This window comes from Galleria mellonella, unplaced genomic scaffold, assembly GCF_026898425.1.
Source record: "Galleria mellonella isolate WM207_F2 unplaced genomic scaffold, CSIRO_AGI_GalMel_v1 utg184, whole genome shotgun sequence".
In the NCBI taxonomy this organism is placed as follows: Eukaryota; Metazoa; Arthropoda; class Insecta; order Lepidoptera; family Pyralidae; genus Galleria; species Galleria mellonella.
This window is the reverse complement of record NW_026442025.1, coordinates 8670450-8690563: the sequence shown is the minus strand read 5'-3', so window position 1 is coordinate 8690563 and position 20114 is coordinate 8670450. Positions and strand designations below refer to the sequence as shown.

The window sequence follows — 20114 nt, the reverse complement described above, 5'->3', positions numbered from 1 at the left end:
TATATGTACTTTTAGCCATAGAATTTTTAAAAATCGATTCTGTAGTTAAGTTCTTAAAACAAAGTAACTGGTTTTGCTACAATTGAATTTTTTTTTAATTACTTTATATTTGTACAAGATTTTCTAAAACTTTTTACTACCTAGTTTTAAAAGTGCATATCACTTTAATATATTGATATATTTATATAGATATAATCGTATGTATATGATAGTGTAATAAGCTAATAAGCTCTTAATTCCTTCCTGCTCGTGAATAACGAGTTGATGATATTAATTTACAGATACTGTAGAATAAAGTAGGTATTTATGTACTATCTATCATAAGTATATACAGTGGCGAAGTGAGGTGAGAAGAATTATGCAGGATGTGGGTAGGCCCTTTGGTGACGTAAAAAACAGTTTTAAAAAAAAGAATTAAAAATTCTGAAAAAAAATAATACAAATCTGCGGGGTGCCTGGCTCCTTAGATTGCGTGACTGTGGTCGGTGGCCCACGTAGCTCACACCTTAATACATTGCTTATGAGTAGACAGACAACGTATCGTTTTTGGAGCCTCCATTCCAAAAACGATACGGTTTGTTAGTAATAGGAATTGGGTGAATAGGAACCTATTGTTAGTAATATACCTTGTCAGGTCGACCTCCACGCGGTCCCCTTTGAAATCCATCGTGATTCATTTACAGTGAAATCTAGTTTAACATTCGTTATGAGTTAATGTTCCTCACTGGTGCCCCACCAGGCGACGTTACTATTCGATTATCATTCATTAAAACTATAAATATGGAGGTAACAACTTGTTTTATCTTTTCGACCAAATCAGTTCAATACTTTAGTTATAAGAACGTAACTGGGTGTAAAATGAACTTTCAAATGTAGAGTTGAATGCACTATAGGCGTCGAGACGCATATACAGACAGCTCTCTTGGCGATTACTCATCGATTTTATATATATAGTGTATAATGGAGGAGATAAAAGTGGACTAGCTTAATAGATCGTCTATTAGTAAAAAATAAACTTAGAAATTAGTACAGTTATTATTTTTAAAGCGATAGTTCATCCTGTAAGGATAAAATCTGAGGATGAACAAAATACAAGTATTTTAAACAATATTATCATTTGATCATGAGTATTAATAGGAAAATTTGATCTTAAGATAGTTGAGCGTATTAATAGCTTTATAGAAATCTTTGGTGTAGTTCGTGGAACTCTAAATAGAGGGAGAGAATTGTTATAATGGAGACTGGCAACCCCACTGCTAGCAATGTACTCTACTGTCAGGTCGATATTTATGCGATATCCCCTTGAAACAATCATGCTTAATACTTAGTGAATTCGTCATGATGGACCAAATGACCAGATTTCATTCTCGTCACTGGTACTCCGCCAGAGTAAACTAAAGTTATATGAGGACAATTTATTATGTTGTTATAAAGTTTGAATTTAATGACGACATGTCCGAAATTTTTACGTCTCTCAAAACAGGTCGTCTTGAAGAGATGCAACCTATTATTATACGACGCACCGCTGCCAAATACACTGATAAACGTGTCTGGTGTATAGGATCAAAATGGAATGGCAACACCACTAACATTAGCGGAATACCAATGATTTTTTTTATATAACTTAGAATGGCAAACAAGCCGACAGCCCACCTGATGGAAAGTGGTAACCGTTGCCTATAGACATGAGCAGTACCATGGACATAACAGAGTATACTGTTTCGCCCGAAACACGAATGGGATAAAGGTACTCAAGCAATCGACTTTTGTACAAAGTCTCCATCTGGTAAAATAAATGATGACAAGTGAAGATACACTTAGATTATTAGGCCTATCGTGATGAAAACACTACGAATTTACCATGATAATTTCTAGGTTAACTTAACAAGCTATATTGCTAGCAACGAGACCCTGTTACTAACTATCTGTTCCCCACTACATGTCTGATTCTGTACCGGTAATTGTTTTAAAAATAAAACCATATCTATGAATGAACAGTAAAACGTTGGACCAGACGTGACCTTCGAGAGCAGCATCCTAGCATCGAATTCTTGGACACAGTCCGAAAAAAATCACGCGTGGATTGCTAGTTTTAAATAAGTATCTACAAAAAGAATAGAAAATCTTTTCAATTATAGAAAATTACAACTGAACTAATCATTAATGTCCCTTTACTGGACAGAAAAAAGTATTTTTAACACCTTAGGGTGTTTTCAATCTATCTACCATAGAGCAAACTTTATAATTATGTTGTACTACGTCTATGGCTCAAACATAGAGTGTCGTATTGTATTATGAATCTCAATTACTCTGCGTGAGCTGAATTGATAGAGATAAAATACTTCTTCTCTTCTTCTCTATCCCAAATACAACGTACATTTACCTACATCAAATTTTAACACGACTGGATGGCGTCAATAAGTAACAAACTCATTTTGATGATATTTTTTTTTTCAAAAACATTAAGATATCCATTAGGTAAGATAACAAATTTAATACCTTTACAAGTGGCCACAAATTATATTATCTATTCAGAAGGTAAGAAAAATTTTAATCGATTTAAACTGTGTAATATGTAATTTTTTATTTATAATATAAATATCTGTCAGCTATTTACAACTATAAAACTTCTTTCTTAGACAGACAGTTAAAATGATATATTTTGCCAGTCTCGTGACTATTTCTAACGCCCTTCGCGTGCACTGATTGTTCGAAAATTATAATAAAACAAATGTATATAAAGTAAACAATAACAAGCGATTTTTGGCAGAGTCGAGGTATTTGGGATTTTATTTTCGTCGGCTGCTATTTTGTATCGGCGGCGACGGGCGTCGCTGCTCGACCGATGACAGCTATATCTTTAGTTTAAAGTTAAAGAATCATCCACAACGATTGATATATTGTGTCATTTTATAAAATAATTTTGTAATTAATTGCATACTAGTTGTATCCCGCAGCTTTGCCTATGTCAATTAGTATATATGTTCTAAGTTACGATATAACTTATCCGTGTACCAAATTTTCGAACCCATTCCTGTAGTTTCTGTGTAAAATAGTACAGACATTCCCATAAAGTTAGACATTTAAATATAACAGGCCTAATTAGGGTTGCCATTATTTTTTTAGCGAAATATACTAGGTAAAATCGAAACAAATACCATCTTTTTAAGTGAGTATAAAACATTTTTTAATATAATAAAACAGTTATTTTATTGCATTTTTGTAACTACACAATATAATTTTTCTTTACACTGCAACCAAATTATTATAAATTACATAGGACCCGCTATAAGCTTTTATTTAATACAAAAAATGTGATTGGTTGCGCTATCCGATCTGAATAATTTTGCAGTATTATAGAGACAGCCCTATCCTTAATGTTTACCAATCACTTGACGTGTAAAATACTAATTACGAATTAATACAAGATAAAATACGATCATTAGGACATTAATGTACATTATAATTAGTAGTGACAATTGACAATTGATTTACAGAGTTTATCGAGCATACTTACTTAGTTATTAAAATTGGATATGGCGTAATTATAAGATTTAAAGGTTCAAATTACAAAATACAATCAAACAATCATTGTGAATTTCCGACCAGAATTTAATGTTGGTTTTATTAAAATCCAACATTAAATATTAATAGTGATTTATTTTGGGCATACATTAGGCATATCAAGATATACGACATGTGTCTAAATGCGTTCATTTTAAATGAATGTTATCGATGTGGACGTTGCTTAAGATTGCACGATACGGTTCAAGATGGATACTAAGGTTAAAGAGTGAGTCATTTAGTACGAAATAATAATGGAAATACCATTGGTAAACACGTATGGGCAAGACTTAATGAGATGGTCCGAGCAAAATATTTCGTATACGAGTATGCAGTTAAACTTATAATGAGTTGGTTCATTTATTTGTAATAGTTTATATTCTGAGGGGAAGGGATTATTAGTAATGGGGTCTAACAGCGCCACTGCTAACAATATACCCTATCAGATCTACCTCCATGTGGTTTCCCCTGAAAACTATAATTCTTGTGTCTATAGTCACGATGGGCTAACTGGCCTGCTTTCATTCACACCTGTCTACTATCACTGGTGCCCCGCCATCGTATACCGATACGGAGTTATCATTCCATTATCATCCATAAAAAACACTTTATACTTGATTTCTATATTTAAATATAAAAATATATTGTCTTACCCCCAACAGGATCTGTTTCGTCAACGTGGATCATATCTGATGATCTGCAACAAAATAATTGTACATATTAGGTTTATATTTTTTTAAATGACTTCTAAAAGTGTCTGTCTCAAGTTGTAAAGGTTTATTACGGTTGTGTTACGCGATTGTATCATCAATTTAGAATCAATTTTCATTTATTGTTATTGGAATTGATAGGGTTGTTCGTTTTATTTTATTCTTGGTTTTATTTTAATCCTTGGTGGAAATTTAGGTTGCTTTTATTCATAGCAGTAATCCTGTGAAAAAAGCTCTGTCTCATTAAAATTGGGCCTATGAAGTTATATAAGTTCTAAATTAAAATAATTTAAATTATTATTCATATGTAACATGTTGTCGTTAATCAGTGTGAGTACTTAACATTGAAATTGTGTGATTTCATTTAAATTAAAATCATCGTTGTTTTCTTGCGAAGTAAAATAATTGTTAATTGTTAGTGTTATTATTTAAAAATTTGTATAAGTTTAAATTGACAAAAAATATATGATACTAATATGATTAATTTTAAATACTATTGAAATGATTAAAAATAATAGAAATGATAAAAAATGTTAATATATTGATATTAAAAAATAATATCTAAAATATTATATGTTATATTTGCATGAAAATTTTGATATTACAAATTTTTCTCGTAACTCTGATCACGTGATCGTTATATATTATATACTACGATAGTGTTTAATCGAAATAAAATAAAAATATAATAGTATATATCTTTTTTCATCCCCAATTTATGACTTTTGGTTCAATATTTATAATCAAGATGTAAAAAATAAACGTTCGTGTTTTATCTTATTAATATAGTAAAATTGTAACTTGACGATATCTGTGCATGGAAGATATTTAAAAGAATTTAATATCATAGTTTAATAAGCTTAAATTATGCAAAAATTTTTTTAGAAATTGTGTCTGTATGTTTGTTCCGATATCACGCAATAACTACTTCACATACTTCAAATTAGATGCAGTTTTCACAAATGTATTCCTAAAGTTTTAACTTAAAATCTGGAGTATGTTTTATATCTTACCAGAGGGAGACTTTGTACAAAAGTCGTTTGCTTTGACACCTGTCCTATTCGTGTTTCTACCGTGAAGCAGTTGTGTTTACATGGCTGTGTTTCCCAGTGTTCTCTCCAATGATATATATATATATATATATATATATATATATATATATATATATATATATATATATATATATATATATATATATCATTGGATTTTCAATTTCTGAACGCGTACAAGGTAGTACCTAAGCAAATAACTAGATAATGTTACAGTTTTAAGAAAAATGGGTATTCATTACTAGGGATATAGTGCATCTCATACATGAAATAGAGAAGCTACGTTGTCTGCATGTAAATGGGTCGTCTATTTACAAACGACCAGACGTCTAGTTATTACATTATGTTTATTTGCATATGAATGCAAGCGTACTATAACTAGTATTTAATTTCTTTTCAGTATTTCATTAATTTAATACTTTTATGTTATAACTATTACAGAATAATTTTTTTCCTTGTGGAATTGGGTTTTTTGTGGAATTGTGGAATAAATTATTTAATTATTATTTAATTAGAATTATTCATTTGAATTTATTTTAATTAGAATTAATTTAATTAGAATTAATTTTAATTAGAATTATTTAATTAGAATTCGTCTCAAATAAGAGACAAAACCATTTACGAACTAAACACTACCATAGTCTTTGACGTTTGACTTTTTATGAGTATATTGGAATGTGTTTATATGTAGAAATCTTGTAGTTTTCGTGATAATGAGATAATGATTAGATACGTTAACGTATAAAAATACTATTAAACCGGAGCAGCGCTCATAAACTTGATCAAAAAACATAAAAACTGGAAAATCAACAGCGTAAAACGGGACAAGGTTGTAACGAGGAATACGTAACCTATATCTACGAACTAATACTACCTATATTATTATGTTCAAATTGAACCTATACAGAAATAAATTATAGATTTTTATAAAGAGAAATTTAAAAATAAATGAATACTAACAGAAATATAATACATTTCTGTTAGTATTCACATTTTCATTTAAAATTAACATAATTAAGGTAATATGTATAGGTAATTAATATTAATAGTTAAATTAAATTGTGTATGTAAATTAATTTCCACGTGATAGTACAAAAGGTCGGCGGCTTGACTGCAATTGAGATAACCTAGCATATTATATCGCATGTAGCGGTGAAATGTAAATATTATAATAGGTATAATTACGTTTTGCGCAATAATTTTATAGTCACATAATTTCCAATACAGTACCTTGCCATGCTGTATCGAAGAGTGAGGGGGGAGGGGCAGCGCCCACCCCCCGAAAATTGTGGCAGTGAATTTAAAGGGTAAAGAGGAATAACACCTGAGTCCTCAGGAATGGCAACGCATGGGCGTAACAGTATACTCTGTTATGTCCATGGCACTGCTCATGTCTATAGCCGACGGTTACTAATTTCCATCAGATGGGCCGTCTGCATGTATGCCATTCGAAGTAACATAAAAAAATTTATGCCTTACATTATTATTTTGAAAAATCCGTATAGTAAGCAATCACCACTGATCCGGCTTGGATACCTTCCTGGGCCAAAAGCTTGGTATGTCCATGGTATCTTGTTACCTACTATACACTTTAATACTAATAGGTTACTAAATAAGTAGCTCCATATCTAGTAACGTAAGTTTTTTCAAGTAAGTTCCCCTGGAAGTCAACGTGGTTAATACCTGGTGAATGAGTCCTTGGTGAGATCTTCACTTCACCTATTGTCACTCCTTCGTATCCCGCTAATGTATACCAATAACGCTGGCGGGGATTCCATATGGTTATTATCTCATAAAAAAAGATTTTTCTCCTATTGGAGTATTTTTTTAAATTCTACTTATGTATGTTTGCCAAATTTGTTTACTCGATTAATATTTTGTTATTATACTATTAAAAACTGTTTTAAGGGTAAAGTATCTAAGTAAGCATGTTTTACGTTTTTAAAAATAGTTGAACATCAAAATACACATGTGCTAATAATTATGTAAAAATATTGTTCAATGTCTTTGTTTATTATATTTTTATAGTTGTAATTTGACCTCGTCCGTATAAATTTATCATGACCACATAAAATAAGCCATAACGTCATAATATTTCACTCCACCCACTCCTGCAACTCTGTGCAATCACCACGTCATATGCTCCTGCATAAAAAGAATGTTAGGTACTGTCTTTAATCAATGGAAATATAAAAAAAAAACCTTCTTATTTATTATTTGATTCAAACAAAGTGGAACTTTTTAATTTGATTCTATAATTTAAATTTCTTTTTTATGAGAATAACCAATTTTAAGGATTTAACATTAGGTTTATGTACCTAATGTAAAGGGGTTATTTTTTTTAAGAAAAAATGATGTTAATTTACTGTAAAGTGTAATACCATAATAATAGAAAAATATATTAATTGTATATCGTAGTATTTATCCAAAATAAACAGATATTATGTCTGTACACACATCATATTAAAACTACTGGACAAACTTATATAAAATTGTATCAAATATCAAGAGCTTCTTGATAATTTAGCATATCATTTCCATGAGAAAAAAAAACGTCGCACAATTAATCTTTGAAATAATTAACAAGAAACCAACAAGAAAACAAATTACATACGTTAATTACAAAAATAATTTAGTAGTATACCTATTAATTTATATCAAAATCTATTCAGTATTATCGAATATATCGCCAATACATCATGTGTTACATACAAAAAAAATACAGATGAATTGAGAACTTCCTCGTTTTGTAAGAGGCTAATTAATGGTGTTCATAACTTTTGCTTACTAAAGTGTGGCAACATTGCATTTATCTGTCAATTTTCAAAAGTAATTTAATATTTCTCACTGTTTCTGATTGATTGATTATTGAAAAAGTGCTCTGCTAGCGAACTAAAACTTTAATAATAGAATACATTGCATATAATTCTGTCGTTAAAAACAATGTATTACTTCATATTTTGCTTCAGAATTTTTCAAATACATTTTTTGTTCTATTGTATGGTTACGTTTTAATTCATTAGCAAAATACTCAAATAATCAGGCAGAAATATTGAAATATGTTCATTTGTTTTTGAAATATGACAGCTAATTGCAACGGTGCCATATTTTGTTATGAAGGCTCTTAATAAAGTAAGATAAGTAAGATTATAGATATTTCTATAGTTAAACTAATTTATATATAGATATTTAAATGACCCAATTATTTAAAACGCTTATACAAAATGCCGTAAACGATCACTTACAGCTGCCGGTTGGTTTTCTTAAAAACACCTAATGGACTCATCTTGGTGTTGATCCGACATAAAACGCGCTAACATTTGGTAGCACTGGAAATTAATCACACATAACACGCTCTCACCACTTGCCCTATAAATTCCACACGTCAAGATATTTAGAACTCAAGACTTGAACTGGATCATATTCTACGAATTACTTAAGAATTTAACTAGAAATATGATCTTAAGAAAAAAAAAACTGTATACACTGTTTCCTAAGTTTATTTCATGAAATAAATCAGATTAAAAAAGTTTTGATTTTTTTTCGATGAAAGACCACTAGTGTCAAGGAAGCGGTAGTTGGCACTGAATATATTTTAAATCGACGAGTGCATTGATTCGTCCGTCATTCGATTGTTAATTTGGCATCAAAGACGACAGATAACATTAGTCATTGGAAGTCAACTTGTGGGATACGTCATTGATAGTGTCCATAAATAGAATGCGTAATCCATGTGCCATATTATTAATTATTAATGTTTATGTAAATTTCCATTGGGTTCCATACCTGGTGGTTCCTTACTTCGTCACCTCGGAAGCCTTATCATTAGGTGCACGGAAATTAATTAATTACATTGCGTTTTGATAAGGCTAATTTGTCCGTTCCAGTGATATTTTCATAAATCGTGTGTTTTAATGAAATAATTTTGCCTTTATTGTCATTAAATTTACGCAGTATATACCTAATCATTATTTTATCTAAGATAATTCTGATTATTGTTGTTGTACGGATATAATATGCATCTAGGATGTATTCTTTATTATTGTGTATAAAACACGACGAAAACTTGGTCATCTATTGAAAATCTAATCTAAAAAAAAAGTGAAGATGATACTAAAAAAAAACATTATTTTCAAATTAAGAACCTAATTTGGTTTTTGTTATAACCGGCTTCCATACTTCCATATGAGAATGTTACGAGTTCGTCGACCCGAATTTGCTTTCCAAACTTGTTTCTCGAAAAAAAGCACACACATGAATCGCTCTTGCATACGTATCTACCTATACCTACTGTGTTGTGTTGTACAGTTGTCAAAGAAACTGCTTCAGCATGATGTCATATTTTTAATGCATACTTATAATACAATCTATAGTATCGATTGCCTGGATTAGTAAACTTTATGCACACTGTATTTTCTACAAAAATCTAATACAGCTCAATGGATTTTTTTGCTACCATTACAGAGTGGGGCAACGAATGGTATATTATATTATAATTGCTCTCGTATACAATATAGACCAGATTGATAAAACCGCCGTGTGTGCCCCGGCATAGAATGGGCCACCCCTTCCTTTTTCCTGTGGGTCTCGTAAGAGGCGACTAAGGGAGGGCGATAGGCAGCAGTATCCATCTTAAACCATCTGTAAAAGCCTAACTGCGGTTGCCAACCCACCTGGCAAGCGTGGCATCTACTGGCAAAACTCTCTTTATGGAGAAGGCTTATGTCCAACAGTGGACAGTTAACGGCTGAAATAATAATGTCATCTGTTTATAGAGATACAATTACATCTAATTTCAGCAAGGCAAGCTGTCTAGCCCATAGCTATAGGCTATATAGTATTATCTATATAGCCTATAGTCATGGGCAACATAGGCCTTACAGAATACACTGTATTGCCCATAATATCCTTTGGTTAGGACTGTAAAAACGAAACTAAAACGGTGTAGGTTCTTGAGTGATCTGTATTTTTTTATGTAAAGAATTATAACTTTTTTTGCTAAAATTAATTTGTTACCATTGAAATCGTGGATAAAGATTCTAATCTTTATTGTATTAGAATTAATGTATATTTTTGATATTTTGCCAATATCGTTCATCACTAGCTACAACCCATTGTTCAGTAGATCCCTAAATGTTTTTTTTTATCTATCATTATAATTGAGACTATTTTTATTTTCGCGCAAGTGGCGTTCCTTTCAATCGGTATGCAGACCCGAGGCCAGACAGTCGGACCGCGCCGGCGACGGTCTATTTCTGAACAGTCACTATCGAAATTTTGTACAAAAGTCGTCTGCATGAGTACCTCTGTCCTAATCGTGTGTTTGACGTCAAAAAACTGTGTTAGGCTAGGATAATGGCCGATTACAAAGGCCGTGATTTACATAAAATTTTCAAAAATTCAAAAATAATGTACTCGAATTAGGGGTCTTCGGCGTTACAGTGTAGCTAGTTCATAATGTATAATGCATTCATGTCTATAGTTGACGGTTATCATTTTCCATCAGGTGGGCCGTTAGCTTGTTAGTTATTACCAATTGCAACTAGGTACATAGTAAGATATTCATAACGATTAAACATAATTTCATTGTTGTTCTTCAATTAAGTTTGACATTTGGCTAAAGTGATTTGCAGTACTTATATAATTTTCTGATAGCGCGAATAAAATAATAAAATAGAAACTTATCCAAAATTTACCCTTTACCATTACATACGGGATGCATTCTTTCTTATTACGATTATTAAAAATTATCCTATCTTTTAAGTTAGTGAAAACGATACATATTTATAAAATTTGATTAAAATAATATATTATAATTTTGCGATATAGAACTGCTATTCGATTGCTTGGGTACCTCTGTCTCATTCGTGTTTCAACCGTAAAGTAGTTGTGTTTTCATGGTTGTGTTTCGGTTTGAAGGGTGGGATATGGCGTGAATTTCCTGGGTACCAGGAAATAATACCTGAGTCCTCAGGAATGGCAACGCATGGGGGGTATCATGGGCAAAACAGTATACTCTGTTTTATCTATGGTACTGCTCGTGTCTATAGGCGACGGTTACCACTTTCCATCAGGTGGGTTGTCAGCTTGTTTGCCATTCTAAGTTGTATAAAAAAATTGTCTTATTTTAATTCAGATTTAAAAATACCCAGACATGTATTGAAACGTATGCATATAAATGTAGGTAATACAAACAGTGTAAGCAAGAGATTATTATACTTGTATCTGAATGTATGTTACATACATTATATTGCTAGCAAAATAATGTATTTTTAAAAATATATGTTTATTTTCCACCACCTTATTTTGGCGCCACCTGGTGTGATAATTATTGTGATGATGGTGTCCATACTCTAAACTTGTTGATCGCCCTATGTTAATAAGCAATTGTTTGATAATAGAAATGTGGATATATAGCAATTTTGTATAACAGTTTTTTTAATTTCTACAAATATAATTCACGCTCTCAACAATGCATACATAAAACTGTGATTGATCATACTTCACGAAAAATACAAAAAAAAAATATATAGATATTTTCTATTACATTTATAATACTATTTTTAAATACGTAAGTAATTTAATACTCTTATGTATAAGAAATTACGGACAGACCTGAGGGAATAGAAAAGAAATTGCTCCGAATCAAAGCATTTTCATTTTATTAAAACATTTTTTTTTTTAGTTTTAATTATTTTCAATGTTAGGGAGCCGAATGAGCAGACGAACCACCAGATGGAAAACGGTTACTGTTGCCTACAACACACCTGTAACATGAGAGATGTGATTACTTGTGCGTTGCCGACTTTTTAAATTTTTGTAAGCACTTTTTTTAAAAAGCCGCATGTAAAATTGTGAAGGGAAAATTAAAGAAGTGAACTCACTAAACAGCCCGGATATATTGAGATAGGAAGAACGGGATCACGGATAATATACTATACTGATTGCACGAATAGCGGTAGTGTGCCATGCACCCAAGAAATGTGGGGAACTCCAGTTCCATGGCGAGAGGTATGATGGTAAAAGGAGAAATAAAATGTCAAAGGAGAAATAAATGGAGAAAAAAAAATCATGCCTATGTTATCAATTTATTGGCGAAACACCAAAGAGGAACGATAGTTGAGGCTGAAGTCAGATCAGCTAGCCCATCGTGATAGTTTCCAAGGGGACCGCGCGGAGATCGACCTGACAACTTTCTTACATTACTAACAATATACCTATATTGTTAACAATGTGAAATTTTTAATTTAATCTTCTATTCTCCCACTAAGAAATATAATTATTGAACTGGAAAGGTATCTAACTGGAGAGGTATCTAAAGAAATACAATAAATAGTACGGTGCCAGGGTCACGTTACGTTCTAATATCTGTTTCAGTCAATACAGGTTTGAAAGGTTTAAAGGTTAGTGAACGGCGTTATTGGAGATAACTAAATCATCTCATAAAACTATTGCTATAAATAAACATATGTTTATTTTGCTATGCAGTAGAGAAACGGTAAATGGGCATAAAATATTGTAGAAACTTTTTTATTTCAAAGATTATCAAAATGTAGATCCAATATAGCAGGGATGACCGATTTAACTAGACCCAAAAATCTACTGTTTACTAACGAAACCTTGAGCGATCTACCAATTACGTCTTGAAATCTCAAATGAAAGAACATATTTCAGTACACGTATATGTAGTAATGGAGATGATGTAGTATATGTAGTAATGGAGACTGAGAATCCTATTGCTAGCAATATACCCAACCAGGTCGACCTCCTCGCGGTTCCCCCTGGAAACTATCATGGTTAATTCCTGGTGAATTCATCGTGATAGGCTAACTAGCCTGCTTTCATTCTCATCTATCACCCTTCACTGGTGCTCCGCCAGCGTATCCCGTTAGCGCAGGCGGGGTTACCATACCATTTTCACCCATCAAAAAAAAAGTACACAATTATGTTGTATTCTAGTACTTATTTTTTTATTAAGAGGGTAAACATAAGACTAAAAATTATTCTTAGTAACTACTTATTTATATCAGTGTGAATATCGCGTCTGAGTATCTTCCACTAGGTTAGCAACATATTATATTTGTTGACCACTTCTGCAATATAGCACGTACTTTTTTCTTAAAATCTAGATCAATCATCTAAGGAGAGTATTATTTTACAGATGTTTCGATAAAACGGCCTTTTTTAATGTCGGCGCGTCTTTAAAATTGTGTTAATCTTGTAACGGGGCGCTTATTATATAAACCATCATGTTATTAGTTCATATTTTACTTAATATTATATATTAAAAATTTGCATTTAATTCTTCATGTAATAAAATAGAATAAATTCTAATGCCACAAAAATAGAATTAAATATAATAACTATTCTATTGCGATATGACAGATTAAATTTTATTATTTCATTTCGACATATGTATGGCTGTTTTTGTGTAATATTATCCCAAGATGTACCTATACAATTCTAGTAGACAATTTTCATGAGTGAAATCTTCCATTCCTATTCAATTGTCCTAGGCTGCTTTAGTTTTTAGTAGGCCTAGAACACAATGTTTGTAACGACGCAAACAATAGCTCGTTTAGAATAGCGAGTCGTGCATAGCATCTGTCAATCATGTTTTGTTTTTACAATAAAGCAATGCTGTCTTTGTTAAAAGGATGTCCAATATACTCGCATGCCAATGACATGCATTGAAAACCTTTAAAGGATATCGAAGTAACATGTAATTTTCTACGTGTTCCAATAGTATTTTACGGGACAGACCGGAAATAAAGCAATTCACGACAGAATATGTAATTTATTATTATTATATTAGCTGTTAACTGTCCACTAGTGAATATAGGCCTCCCTCATAAGGGAGGTTTTGCCAGTAGTTGCCACGCTTGGCAGGAGGGTTGGCAACCGCAGAGAGAAACGCTGCTGCCCATCCCTCAACCATTCAGTTCTCTTATTCGCTCTTACGACACCCACGGGAAAGAAAGGGGTGGCCTATGCCGCGACCACACGACCAGTAAGTAATACTGGAAACTTATTGTAAGTGCTTCAAACTTGATAATTTTACAGAGTAAATAGAGTTGACCTGGAAATTGGCACTAAACAGGTCGATTTGTCTGTGTCCTAAACGTGTCAAGTTTTTAAAAGTGTTGCAGCACCCTTGAAAAAACGAGACATCAGCAGAGACTTTACATGAAGCTGTTTACTGATACTTCGTACTTCATGCTACTTTATATTCAACCTACAATATTAAAAAAAATAGTAATGGCACCAAAGTGATGTAGGATGTTCATATTGCGTTTTGGTACTATTGTTTCATACTTGAATGTTTTGTGGATTGATTTCTTCTTTTAATCTATGCCCATATATTATTATACTATTATATTTCTTCTTTAATCAAAGACAATATACCTATATGAAAATGATTATTTCATAATAGTAAAAATAATTTAAGATCTTTGAAAGGTGATTAGTACTAATTAAATTACTTTATTAAGATATTATAAGTTGTCTTATTATTAATTGCTTATCAGTCAAATGCATTCTTGTGAAGCCAGTGAACAAGTTTTAGTTGGAATTAATTTAGAATCAGCAATTCTCATCACGTACGATTGTGTCGGCCGCCAACGTGAGCGGATTTAATTTTTGCAAACATATGTTCTATGAGGCGTGAAGTCATTGCATGTATTATTTACGAAGAAACGAAATTTATATTGAAATAACTTTTTAAGTTAGGATAACTACAGAGTAGGAATGTAAATAAATTATTACGTTATTTAAGAGTTAGCATTGCCCTTATATTGACGAAATTGGAAAATAAATCTATGCAACCACCTAGAAATATCTAACACGTCAGTGTTGAACAAATTTACAATTTGTCTTTATCCAAAATATCAATATTGATAGGTGACGTAAAAGATCTATTTTATAGCGTATTCAATCAACTATTTGTATAGATTTTATATAAATGTTTTTTTATTTGAAATGACATGGGCCTGGTTTTAACTAGGGACTTTATAAAATTTGGAGAGCTTTAAGGCATTTCGTATAAAAAATAATATAAAATTTGGTTTCTACGAGTCAAATTTTTAATCCGTAATTTTTTTTTTATTTGTGATCAATAGGTATGTTTTTCTACGCAACTTGGAAAGGCAAATTAGTTGATGGCCAATTTGACGGAAAGTAATAATATTTTTTAAGCTTTAGCAAGATCTTCGGTTGATTTTGTAAACGATTAATAAACCGATTGTTAGTTGGTCGATCTAGTTTACGTGAGATTGATTCGATAATACCAATAGTGAGCCAAATCGTGTCATTCGTAGACAGCTTTAGGCAATAAAAGTTGTCTATTAATGAACTAAGTGGTACCCGAACGTGACATGAAAAACCCAAGTGGTCTAATTGCTATTCGTGTTTTGTCTTTGTATCTAATTTGTCACGATCTAAGAACAATAGCTAAAGCACATTGTTCTCAACGATCGACCTTAATTCATAATGACAACGTATGAAGATTGGAATGCATCGATAATGCTACCTGACCGTTATGAGCTAGGTTCTGTACCATGAAAGCACTGAATAGCCATCTAAGACAAGCGCGCTCTGCTTTCGACATGACATGCTCACTTTCCTTCACTTTTAAAAGCGTAATAGGGTTGTCAGTTGTCTCCAAACATTTCTCCAAGAATTTCATTTCTCAAAAATTTCAAAAAAAATGCTGGAGTGTGATCAAACAGCGTAAATGCACATAATATATCTTGAATTATACCAAAAAGTGTAAATTTCTATACCTATAAATTAAGTCTTAACTCATTATTTATTTAATTTTTATTGCATCTAATACACAAAATTATATAATGACAATAACAAGATTCAATTAAATTAGGATGAAGTACAGATCAAAATATAGATATAAAGGTACAAAAGACGGTCTTATCGCTAGATCAATCTCTTAAGACAACCTTTGGTTAATGGATAACAGATATACGAGTATTAAAGTGGGTAGGTGGTGCAAGAGTGAATTAATAAGTTTTATATGCAAAAATTACAAAATCTAAATTACGTACAAATATTAAACACTTGTTTATTTACTAAATTATCCAATTATTATTTTTTAATATTAAATATTAAATTACTTTATATAGGTAAGCAAGAGACCATCTCGCCGTAGTAATTTACTATCCCAATTTTCAGACGTCGCCTCTCTTAAGTTTAAATCTAGATGACATTGAAAATTATGTGTACAAATTTAAATTCTAAACTAATTTCCCTCTGATGGAAAGCACCGTTAACAAACTTATTATTCTGAAAACTGACTAGGATCTCTGCAGCCGCGTTGTATACAAATGTGCAAGTACTTACAATACTGAGGGAGATATGGCATTTCGAGTCTTATCTTTACCTCAAGGGCAAAAATCAATAAATATTTCTTACGCTAGGACTCTGACGAGTATATATATATATATATACTACTTAGGAATTGACTATAAACGGCTAAAATTTTTTACATAATTATATTGCTGAATTCATCAAAGATTTGTTTTATTTGGTTACATTATACGAATAGTTAAATACTATATTTTGTAACACCTACAGAAGTACTATAATTATATTCATTAGACATTTAAATACTTACAATCGATTTAATTCTTTAAGTAGCACAATAATTAGATTGATTGTAGGCTTTAATTGATACCTGATTTAGATTCTTTTACTAAATGGATAGATATATTTTTTATTGTTACATACCTAAGTACTTTCGATTCAAGACTTATTTAAAATTAATTTACTGTGGCTTTATATTACTAAGTACGAATTGCAATCTGTTATCAGCTACGTATCTACATTAATAACAAATATCTAATCAGTTAACACTTCGTTTATAAAATAGGTAGGATACCTATCTTGGTTCCTATTTAATATATTGTTGTTGTAGATACATTATGTACTTATAATACCACTACCTAATCATTAAAACTAGTAGTCACAAAATTAAAATATCATTACCGTTTTCAGTCATAAACCCATAATTACGTATGTTTATATCATCATTTATACAGTAGATAACATACCCAGTAAATGCCTACTTTCTTTAAAATTTGGTACCTGCTTAATAGATAAGTACTTACCTACTTAAAAAGTAGTTTGATCATTGGTATACCTGTGTTGCCGAGTTACATACAAGTGACATCTCGGTCACTTAGTCTACGTCTAACGGTTCGAAAGTTATGGCCTGGTGACAGAGAGACGGACTAGTGTCCGCCTTTATAAAGCCCATTTGAGTAACCGGACTTGGGAATTTAGCAGGTTTTTTTTAAACATCATAAAACTTATGTCTTCGCACTTACCTTTCTATAAATCTACCAAATACACATCACAGCAATACACCAACAATTGAATTCGTTTTAGTATTAGATATCACAATCAAAAGTTGCACAAACACGGTACGATGTAAACGCACTGGCACAAAATTAAATCCGTTTCGTAACACCGAACGCATCCAAGAAAAAAAAAAAAAAACAAGAAAACAAAAGAAAAGTTTATTCTAAATTTGAATTTCTGCGCTCGAAACACAACCGCGTCGTGAGCGCCGTGTTGCGACTGACGCGGCACGCTGGTGGTCGCCGGTGCTTCTAATTTTATCGTGCGAGTAATACGAGATAAAGCCAGTCTTTTTCCAATCATTTGATTCAAAGCATATTACAACGAAGACACCAAATTAAATATGGTATGTTTTTGCTGTATTGAGACTATCTATAATTACACAATATAGTCTTCAATCTTACAACATCTACACCAAGATTGATAGACAATCTGTAACTGTGATTACTTGTCAAACTTGTATCTATTTTACCAATATTTAATCCTTGATCTAGAAATTTTGTAATGCACTCGTATCTAATTTAAAATTTTATGTGTGATTGATATAAAAAATACTATAATTGTGTACTTGAAAATATAATAAATCAATATAAAGAATTACTTTATCTATTTTGACATATTAATATTTTCTCTTATAGTTGAAATTGAGAAATTTTCATTAATAAAAGTTATATTTCTTAGATTGTAAGTTTGCCTTTTGTCTACACAACGTACTTTATCTTAGTTTTCAATAATGGCAACGCACTAGTGATGCCACCATCGGCGACACAGTATATTTCTGAGAAATTCATGGCGCCCACTATTCTGATATTAAAATCTGTAGGCAGCGGATATTTTCTATTCCTGATATGATAAATAATTTAAAATGTTATTGTGAAAATGTATATTTTGCTCCACTCCACAAAAAATAGTGGCTACGATTGTGGTCAAAATTATTAGGTAATACAAAAATCTGCAGCTTACTTGTCTGCGCTAACAGTATGCGCTGGCTGGGCACCAGTGAAGGATGATAGGTGAGAATGAAAAGGCAGACTTGAAATTCAGTACGCTGGTTTCCAATAGACTCAGTTGGTCCATAGTGACGAATTCAAAAAGAATTAACCAAGATGATTTCCAGGGGGAACTGCGTAGAAGTCGACTTGACAGGGTTTATTGTTAGCAATGGGACTGGTAGTCCGTATTACTAACAATCCTTAATACTGGTCCTAATTCTCCGTCTTACTTTCGATCTCGGTTTCGAATTCCGTCTCCGCTTTCTCGTCCCACGAGTGCTTGCCTGGTCTAATCCAAGGTCCTTGAACTCCATACCTATAAAATCCATTTTTTTAGAAACTCCTCATCCCATACTGTACAATTGTACAAAAGACTTCTTTCTTACATACAGGATAGTTTTCCCATTACTTCCCAAGAAAAGATTGAAGTCACACTTTTTAACTAAAATATTAATAAAAGTTATATTTCTTAGATTGTAAGTTTGCCTTTTGTCTACCACTGTAGAAATTTGCAGCGAATAATAATATTTAATACTATGTACTTGCTTATATATGCACTGCACAGGGTTAGCTAGAAGAGACAAACCCAATCTTGCTCTTGCTAACAAGTTATTAAACTAATCGCTGTATATTTTTTATACTGTATGTACGTTTTTGTAGGACGTTTATGTATTTAAGACCCATAAAAAGAAATGCTTGTCTTATTTTTTTAATAAGTCAAGACTGAAATTTATTCAAAGTTACGTAAAATTACGTATTTAATAGATATTGGCACAAAATATTACAAATATATATATATATATTAAACTTTATTTAGATAGATAGTAATTTCAATTATTTTTGTGGTAAGACAGTACATATTTTACTATCGCAAAGACGTGTAGAAATGCGTAGTGGCATCGCAAGCCAAAAACATTACGAGTTGAACTTGACCGATTTTTTAAATCTGTTTTCAAGAAAGAAAAACAGTGTTTTGCGATATTATTGTTAATGAATCTATCTACATATTTGTCATTTTTGATGTTTGTGTGTCATGGACGTGTGTAGCAGATAATAGGATCTCAATACGAAAATTTTCAAGAAACGAAAGATATGTATAATGTGAAGATGGATTGGACAGTGTATTATTAGCTGCGGGGCTACTTATTTTTTAATTAAAGTTAATGGAATGGTAATCCGCCTGTACTACTGATAGATATATACTGGGCACTGATGAGAGATGATAAGAGTTGGTGAGGATGAAATTAGAAATATGAATGAATCAGTAGAGAATAACATGGATAGTTGGTTCAACATGGTGAATTCCTCAAGAATTAATCTTGACAGTTTCTAGGAGGGACCGAGTGGAGGTCAAACTATAAGGGATATATTGTTAGTATTGGGGGCAATTAATCCCCATTACTTCTTCCCCCTAATAGAGCTACTAA

At 31.7% G+C, this 20114-nt stretch overlaps 1 protein-coding gene across 2 annotated transcripts in view; it reads right to left on the bottom strand.

Annotated features, from left to right (window-relative positions):
- The window catches only part of LOC113512136 (myosin light chain kinase, smooth muscle-like), a 39966-nt gene extending 22045 nt beyond the window's left edge, over positions 1-17921 (bottom strand). The window contains exons 1-2 of one of the 2 annotated variants that reach the window (XM_026895931.3): positions 17662-17921; positions 4218-4261 (exon numbers count right to left, since the gene is read on the bottom strand). In XM_026895931.3, coding sequence (XP_026751732.1) covers positions 4218-4251 — 34 coding nt within the window. In that variant the 5' untranslated portion in view covers positions 4252-4261; positions 17662-17921. Of the gene's footprint in view, positions 1-4217; positions 4262-8568; positions 8792-17661 lie in introns of those variants that run through there. The other variant, XM_026895930.3, reaches the window with a different exon arrangement.
- Positions 17922-20114: the final 2193 nt, after the last annotated feature.